The sequence below is a fragment of the Eurypyga helias genome, unplaced genomic scaffold (genome assembly GCF_000690775.1).
Source record: "Eurypyga helias isolate BGI_N326 unplaced genomic scaffold, ASM69077v1 scaffold19158, whole genome shotgun sequence".
In the NCBI taxonomy this organism is placed as follows: Eukaryota; Metazoa; Chordata; class Aves; order Eurypygiformes; family Eurypygidae; genus Eurypyga; species Eurypyga helias.
This window is the reverse complement of record NW_010269154.1, coordinates 38,893-47,761: the sequence shown is the minus strand read 5'-3', so window position 1 is coordinate 47,761 and position 8,869 is coordinate 38,893. Positions and strand designations below refer to the sequence as shown.

The 8,869-nt window shown below is 42.0% G+C and overlaps 1 protein-coding gene across 1 annotated transcript; it reads left to right on the top strand.

Moving 5' to 3' along the window:
• Positions 1–302: 302 nt before the first annotated feature.
• On the top strand, positions 303–8,394 carry ATPAF1 (ATP synthase mitochondrial F1 complex assembly factor 1). The gene is made up of 8 exons (XM_010158012.1): positions 303–407; positions 947–997; positions 1,724–1,786; positions 3,103–3,153; positions 4,925–4,972; positions 6,265–6,360; positions 6,917–7,024; positions 7,931–8,394. Exons 1-8 carry the CDS (start codon positions 327–329, stop codon positions 8,123–8,125), a joined length of 693 nt encoding a protein of 230 aa, XP_010156314.1. The 5' UTR covers positions 303–326; the 3' UTR covers positions 8,126–8,394.
• The last annotated feature ends 475 nt before the right edge of the window (positions 8,395–8,869 follow it).

The following is an 8,869-nucleotide window of genomic DNA, read 5'->3' as shown; positions in this document are numbered from 1 at the left end:
AGACGGGGCGCTGGGGCACCCGTTACTGTCCTCCCTCCTCCCCGGAATCTTCAGCTTTGTGCCCTCAGGAGAACATCAACTCGTTTAGGCCAGATGCCACCTTGGAATTCCCTTACGTTGTCGCCACCGAGTCAATGGGAGTCGTCTCCCAACAGCATCCGTTTGAGAAGAGATTGCTTTGCCAACCAGGCGGCAAAATTTTAACTTAAAAGACATGAATCGGTACCGCAGTAAATATTTTAAAAGGCCGAATGATGATAATCACTCAGTACTGTTAATAGTCCCTTTTCTCGTTCAGGTCCAGTCCCGAGGTGTTTGAATCCCGTATGGAAAAAAGACATGAAGTGAAAAAGCAGCCCCTGGGATATTCCAAGCAAGGAGAATTTATCAAATGTATGGAGGAAAAGGCAAGGCCAATTTTCTCTGTAATTAACGTTTTATAATGTCCTTTATATAGGACCAGCGTAATGCTACAAACATACAGTGCTCCTGTTAGTAAGGAGCCCTAGAACGTCACTTTCTGGTGGCTAAAAATATTGTTCTGTATTCCAGTGTATTATGTCGCTGGGTTTTAGGCTGTAAATTCCATGCTTTAGGCCTTATTTACCCAGATGAGTTTAGCCAGATGGAGTGACGTGATCTTGCGTTTATCATTTTGTCGTGAGTAAAAGCAAGCTGTTCGATAACACTGGATCCAAAATGCCTAGTGGTTTGCTTTAATCCTTTCTGATCTTGAAATTCATAGTTCATGTCAAGTTGCTCATCATCTAGTCTCCTAATCAATATTTTATTTTAATAAAATGAACTGCAGCAGTCTCTGAGTATCTTAAAGTTGAGCTTGCACTCAGGAGGTCTTGTCAGCAGGCGTGTTATGCATGACAGGGAGGGCAAATAAATGGTATTAAAGCATCTGCTATAAGAACTAAAGAATTATGTTTTCTTCTAGGGAGAAGGCTCGGGCACAAAGACATCAAAGGGAGGTTTCACAAAAGATAAGGTGAGGGAAACGAACCTAAGTGTTAGGAGAGGAGATGCTGGTAAATCAAGGGTGTAGATTAACTTGTATTGCTACCCTCGCTGCTTCAGCCAAGAGCTGCTTTGGCTAAAACTGATGCTCCTTATGCTGCACTTGAGCATAAGATACTTGTTTACTATTGGGATCACGTTCAGGTCTTAAAATTCCCGGCAGTCTGTTTGTTTTATTATCCGGTCCTTTCTCTCTTGACATCCTGGAATTTCCTGATGGTCAGGGGATCTGCACGGAATGCTGACAGTAGTAAGTTGAAAGGGTTAAGCTGCCTTTGCAGCATGTAAATGCATTTCCAAAGACCAGCCAGCAGAGGGACCAGAGGACGGGTTTGTTTTTTCACATTCTTGTGTTTTGGCAAACTTTCTGCGGAAATCTGCGTGTGTCTGAGATGGCTGAAGGGAAGAGGCTGCAGCTCTTCTTGCAGCTTCAATAGAGAGCTGCACAACTTAAGCAAAGTATGTTCTGTGTCCTGACAGAATCTCTTCTATTCTGCCTCTGCGGATCCACTTCTGTGTGTCACTGCTTATGATTTACTAGTTTCTTTGGCAGTTGGGAGGACTAAGTCACATTGTACATTGCATGAAGTTTTTCCAGCTTGATTTCGTTCTCTGTAACTGCATCCACTCCTTCTGGATTATCACTTAAATCTGAGAAGGGTCATCATGTCAAAATTCCATATACTTTCTCTTGCAGACACTTGAATCGATTCTTAACGTTGAGATGGTGAAAGAAAAATCAGCGGAGGAGATAAAACAGGTGATGGGTGTAAATAGAATAAAGTTTGCTCCACATCTCTACTTAGTAGTAATCTGCATGTGAGGATGGAGATTTTTACTTAGACTGAAAAATAAAACATGACTGTGTATTTACAATTAGCACGTTCACGCATGCGTATCAGTAGTAGATAAAAGTTTTGTCCACGTAGGTAAGTCCACCTAGGATGCACCTGCTTGTTAAAGAATACATCTGGACTTGGTCACTCAAAAACTGCCTCTGTTACAATTCTAATATGTAGCAATTGAAATGGAATCGGCAAGCTCCTGTCAGGTTTGGAGCCAGGGAAGGGGGAACCCCAGCAGTAGCATGTGGATCATGCTATGTCTGTTTTCCAGGAGCAAAACCAAAGGGTTTGCCATCTTCTATCTTGGCTTGGCGTTACCCATCGCCTAGGAGCCTGTACCCATACAAAGCTGGTTAGGGTGAGAAGGAGGTGGGTGGGTCTGAAGAACAGTGTGAATCGAGTTACTCTCCCCAGTAACTGCCTGGCTTTGGATTGTATTTCCTTTCATCTAGTTACAAGTCACAGTCTGTTCCACATTTCTGATGTAGCTTGAGTTGGATCTCCTATTTTGTTTCCTCATCGGACTGTATGTCAAGAAACTTCACGTAGGCATGGTCATTTAAGGGGAGCAGCACAACTTACAAGAGCAGAAACCTAGCTGCTTTCCTGATAGCTTGAGAACATTATGGAAGTGGTTATGTGCTCTGCAGGGGATGGATTTGATAACTCAGGAGTTTCCTTTGAGTTCCTCTTTGTGTTTCATTGTTTAAACGTTTTACTGATAATTCTCTGTGGTTTTGTAGGACTGGGGAAGAGAAACGGAAAGAGTCCTGGATTCCGGGCTTTTTCATGTAGTTGTCCGTTTATGGAGGACTTGGGGCTTTTATGTAGGTGTTGCTACCCAGTGGTGGTGAAGAAAAAGATTGTGAACACAGGGGAGCGTTACACAAAGTCTTGTCTTCTGTTGAAAACGTTTTCAATGTTCTTTATTAAAAAACAAACACACAGACACACTCAAACCCTCTAGAAATCATTAGCGTTATTGATGGTAAAAATGTAAGAAGCGCTTCCAAGGGCTAGTAAATCCTGAGCCACCTCTGAACAGCCCACTGCTTATTTCTGTTAGCTTGTTGAAACTGGTACAAGTGCTCTGGAAGGTTATTGCTTTAGCAGGAAAGTCAGGCTTGGTTGAAAAATGACTTCTCAGAGCGCTTAGGTTAGTTGAGAAATGGAATTCTTTTTAAAGCACTGCTAGATTTTAACTGTAGCTCATCTCCTTTGTTTCCTACAGATTTGGAATCAGTATTTTTCTGCAAAAGATACGGTTTATGCTGTTATTCCTGTAAGTAGTTCCCCTGTAGTTAACGTGCTTGAATGGCCGGTGTGCAAAGCTTGCCTTTCTATTGGCAATTCTGTTGCTTTTAAAAGCAATTGTTGAAAGAAAATGAGGTTTCAAGAACAAACTTTCCGGACTGGGAGGTCTTACTGCCCCAAATAAAGGCTTATGTTTCAAAAAATGTGTATCCCTTTTTTTCCTCACATCAGTCTCAGTGATGCTGGTACTTTTTTTCTGTACATCTAGCCTGAATTTCCAGGGTTTTTTTTTTAATGAGTAACACTCTTCACAATGCCCTAGTGTCTGTTGAAGTAGCATTTATATCTTCACTTCTTTTTTTCCTCAGAGTTGCTAGTTTCTTTCCCCTCTTCCCTGCAGCACGGACTGCCAACTCAAGTTCCATAGGACAGTGTGAGAACACTTGGCTAATAACTTGCACGTGGCTATTCACTTAGGACTTACTCTCTTACATCTACAATTGTTGGCAGCGCTGTGTTTCATTGCCATCGCGCGGCGCTTCCTGCGATAAGATCGTATTTCTTATTCCTGATAACTGTACCAGATGATAATTGTTGTTAATTTGCATTAGGCTGAAGGAGCAGTTGTTGCGTTTGGGGTTTCTTTTTATTCTTTGTTTGGAGTCTTTTTGTGATTGTGATCTCTTAAATCTGTCTTTTCACAGACCCATGTGTTCCTTGAGTTCTTGAAACCTCATTTAGATCTGGGCTCCGATTTGCAGTTGTACTTGTCCCTTCCAGCTGCAGCTGAAGTCGGTGGGAGGCTGTATTCTAAATGTATGAAGTGCTGTATGCTCTGAAAAAGGCAACGTGGGATTTGAAGTCAAGCAGCTCTGTGTTTGTTTTCCCAACATGTGGATGTTGTGAAAATAGCCTGAGTTGCACATTCACTGTAGCAGAGGGCCAGGGACTCCAGTTAGGATGGTGTAGGTCTTTCATTAGTGGGGCTGGCACTGTTCTTTGCACATAGAGGAGCTTTGGAAGCTTTTCAGGTTTAATGCAGACCAGATCCTAGGCACGTTAGGAAGCAGTTTGTGGTGTCATCAGGGAGAAAAAACCCCTGTGTTTTTTGCCAGAAGCTTTCTGTTGGCTGGAAGAAAGGCCTTGCATAATTCTCGAGTGCTCAAAAGCACACACGGAGGAACTTTTTGTTGATGAATGGCATGTGTTTTCTTTTGTGAACACCTTAGAGTAGCTGTTAATGTATGGTGATGGGAAGAGAAGAGCAGGCAAAAGATTTGGGGCAACGCAGAGGACACGCAAATGAGGTTGCCAGGTTTCATCAAGGATGACCAAATAAGCTTGTGGTTTTAATATAAACCTCAGCAATAAGTATGTTATTTGAGTAAATATCTAGGCTGCATTTTAATACTGAAGAATAGATGCCTGTGATATAAAATCTACAATTTGAGGCCAGGGATATGTCATCTTGCTCAACTGTTGACACCACATGATGCAGTGGAACTGTTACTGAAAAAGGACATAATGTAAGCCTGTAGTATGGGTCCCCCACTTCCAAGGAATAAAGCTTTTTTTGCTGCTGCATCTTAGAGCCAGCATTGTTAAAACAGGGCACCAAAGACATTTAGGTAATTAAGAACTCAATATAGTTTTCCATGCAGTCACTGTTAGCCGTTTCTGCAGTGAGACCTTCTGTAGATGGGAATTGTACCCTATGAAGGTTAATGAGAAGATTCTGAATAACTCTGCATCCTCGTCTGTGTTATGAAAATTGAATTTCTCTTTCTCCTTCCCCAAAGGCAGAAAAGTTTGATTTAATGTGGAAGAGAGCCCAGAAGTGTCCGTCGGTACGTATGGCAGAGACTTAGTGTGTAGCTGTAATGCATTTCTCCTCTCTGAATTCATTTGACCCTGCCGTATTCAGACTCATGGTATCAGCTCGATTAGTAAAATCCAGGTGTTCCAATCCAGGTTGTCTCAGTGTTCAGATAAAAGCAGCAGATACTCATATGTGTTAAGTTTGAGCCAGGTATCCAATATGTAGAAATGAGAGATTGGGTTTTGTAATGAGAGCGCAGAATCTCCGAGGGAATGGATTTAGCTACACGCCTCCGGTTCCCATTGATTGATGTCTTGTGGTTAAATCTCTTCCATGCAGTGTTGTGAAGAGCCAAGCCTTGTAGGCCGCTTAATTCATGTCCTTATTGTTTAAAGCACCCTGGCTTTAACCTGGAGGAATTGTTAGTTTGTAGCTATTGGCGCTACATTGTGTGTACACGGAGACAGTGAATTCCCCTGTTTCGCAGCTTTGTACCACGTGCTGCCGGGGTAGCATTGTTTTCTGGTGAAAGCAGTGTGTTTTTACAGTCATTTGTGCACTGAAATGTGGAATTTGTGCAGATCTCTCTGTGCTGAGACAGAAGTGAAATGCTTCACTCCTTTATGAAAAGGAAGTAGCTAGAATTCACTGCATTGAGTGCTTTTGTAGTTTTGAATGGGAAACTTGACTGGATTGGTCCTGTATATTTTGCTTTCCAAGAGCAAGATCAAATAGAGCTTGGAAAGTTATTTCTAGCTTTAAGTGCATTTCTGTACAGTGCGTTGGCATCTAGTCGGGTATCCAGCTTGTTTTTCTGCTCCCATGCTGTCCTTTTCCCTTTGGTGTGGGAAAATAAGTGAGTCCTTAGCCTATGGAGCTGAACAGACTGTAAGTCCCTAGAGAGACAATACTTGTTGCCTGTTCTGGAGCAGTTGGTGAAATTACAGGGCTAAAACTCCTGAACGCTTCTTATCTTATATTTGACCATTTCTGCTGTTAATTTTCTAAAAGTGAAAGGAAAGATCAGAATCTGAATGTTCTCCACTGTCCTGTCCTTTCCTTTGACTGTCTCTCCTCATACTGATAAAAATATGTGCTGGCATATTTGTTAATGAAATAGTTCTGATAAGGTAATGCTGGTTTATTGTCTGTTTGGAGATCTGGTTCCCGCTGTCCTATCACTCCCGGTAGGGCAAAGAAAACGCATTTTTCTGGTGTGCTTCTCTCGCTAAAGCAGTTTTGCTGGAGGCCAATATGACAATGGGCTTTACTTTGTTCCAAGAAAGGGAGAATTGTTTCTTTTTTCTCATTTCTCTGCAGTTTTTATATGCTTTGCCAAGAAAAGAAGGCTACGAGTTCTTTGTGGGGCAGTGGTCAGGAACAGAATTGCATTTCACTTCCCTAATAAACATTCAGGTGAGTGGTTGAAATAAATAGTCCAAAAATGGCTTAGGATGCAGAAATGTATCAGCATATTGCATTATATAATATTTTGTAAATAGTTAAAGGAACAGGTTGTCTAGCTTAACTTGAAAATAATTGTCAGGGAAAAACTGCCATTAATTATGGGTACTTAGTAAGTTTATGGGTATTATGTGTCTCTGATCTGAAGGACAATGAGGTAGGAGTCCAACAGTCTGAAAACAGAAGGAACCAAACTTTTTAGGAATGTTTGTGCAAGCTACTTAAAATACCAGTAGATGCTATGAGATAAAATGTCTGTTTGGAAATTGTGGGTTTGTTTAAATGCAAAATGGTCTTTAGTCAAGAAGAAGCTCAACCTAACTCTGCATATCCCTTGTTTTCTCTAAATACCCGGAAGAACGAACTTTTAAGTAGAACTGGCCCTTAAGCCTGGAAAAATGACTGCTTCCATAGCAGTTAACACTCAAAGTTTTGTAATCAAGTCTTCCGCTCTGCAATAGAGCTGAAATTCTTTATGGGATACTTATGGGGTATTCTTCTCCTTCAGACTCAAGGTGAAACTGCTCCTAGCCAGTTGGTCCTGTATCATTATCCTGAGCTGCAGGAGGAAAAAGGGATAGTGCTAATGACAGCAGAAATGGACTCAAAGTTTTTGGTAAGAGAAATCTATTTATTGGCTTTCTTCATTTTATGCTGTGACTCCTAGAGTTTTGAATTAAAACCAAAATAAAGGTCTTCAAAAGATCCTTTTGATCTTATTGGGTTTCTTTAACCTAATCTACTTAATACTAGGGAAATCTAGAGGGAAATCATCAGTCTTTAGCTGTCTGGTGATTTCAGCTCACTCATTCTCTTTTGGTTTTTCCTCCTTACTCTGGGTATTATAGTTTATTGTGGTAAAAAGAAATAGAAATGCTTCTGTTTTTCTTATTAATGGGAGCAAATTTAAATGAAAGCTGTTGGTACCTGTCAGCAAGTTAAAACAGTGAAGCTTGATGCTGCCTGTGAAATCAGGAGACCTCCAGAGCTTTGTCTTAGGTATCGGCGTGCCTTTGCTCTTTCCCCCGTGTAGGTGTGCTGTTATCTGCATATCTGTAACAGTGCTAGCACTAACAGCACCAGGGGTTATACCGGTGGAACAAGATAACTAAAGCATCCCACCTCTAACTGACCTACCCAACACCAGTTGCCAAACGATGCGCAGAGGAGTCCATGGTAACGCGTGTCTCAGGCAAACTCAGGGCAAACTACTAATTTTTGCAAATAGGTCAGCTGGAAGATGGGGAATACAAGACTTTGGTGCATCTCCACTGCTGTAGAGTGATCAGGGATTGGGAAAGACATCTTGGACCTCTTGAGGCTGATGCTCAACAGGAGAGTAGTTTGTAGGCACAGTGCTGCAGAGGGTCAGGAACAAGAGGGAGGTGGTTCGTTAAGACAAAGGTGTTCAGTCATTTGATGAGTGGGACCACAGCCTTTCAGCTGCTCCGGAGTCTTTCGTGGCAGGATACTCAGATACAGCAAAACCCAGGGGTAACAAATGCTTTGTTTTAACTCACAGGTGGTCCAGGAAGCACAGTGCTTGGCGAATCAGGTGCAGCTTTTTTATGCAACGGATCGTTCCGAGACCTACGAACTAGTGGAGACCTTCAACCACAGATCTAGTGAATTTAAATACATGTCAGTTATAGCAGAGCTTGAGCAAAGTGGACTTGGACGAGCACTGAGACCTGCTCAGGTTTCTGACAAGCCGTAGAAGGTGAAGAGAATCAGCAGCAGGCAGGGGTTCTTAGGTGGGGTGGTCTTGTCTCTTCTGCTTTATGAATTTGGTTTGGCTACAGAAAGGATCTGGAGTCATCCTGGGAGCGTGTCTGGCACTGGTGCAAGATGAGGACTTGGGCCATTTGAATGACAACAACTAATTGCCAAGATGGAGCTCTGTACTTGAGTGTAACTTCATCAGAAAGAGCCGTTTTCCCGTCCTGTAACTCACTGCTGCATGTTGTATTTTTGAAATCTGAAATAGCGACAGAAGGGGAGCTAGGTAATGGACTGCATGGACATCAGGAGAGGGATAACAATCCATGTTTCTTCTCAGTAAATGCATTTTAAATGCCCTCCACCATTGTAATTGCACGGTCCGGTGCTTCATCTCTGGAACCAGGAAAAGAGAACAGGGTCGATGGTGTAAACCAGACTCCTCTTTGTCACTTTGTGTGTGAGGTTCCTTGCACAGATATGTATTGTGGCCCATGTTTTTCTCAGGATTAAAAAGTAGAGTGACTAGATTTGTTCTGGGAATTTTGTGCTGCTTAATTGATACATTCATTTTACCCTGTTGCTATGTTTCTCTCTTAGAGATGTTTTTCTTGAGGAGCATGATATTGTAAACATGAGTTTATTTTTGCATAGTGTAGAGGAATTATTGCATGCTCTAGAGAAATAATTTTGTCTCAGACTGGCATCTAGTCAGCCAGCTCCACAAATGGTATTTGAAGGG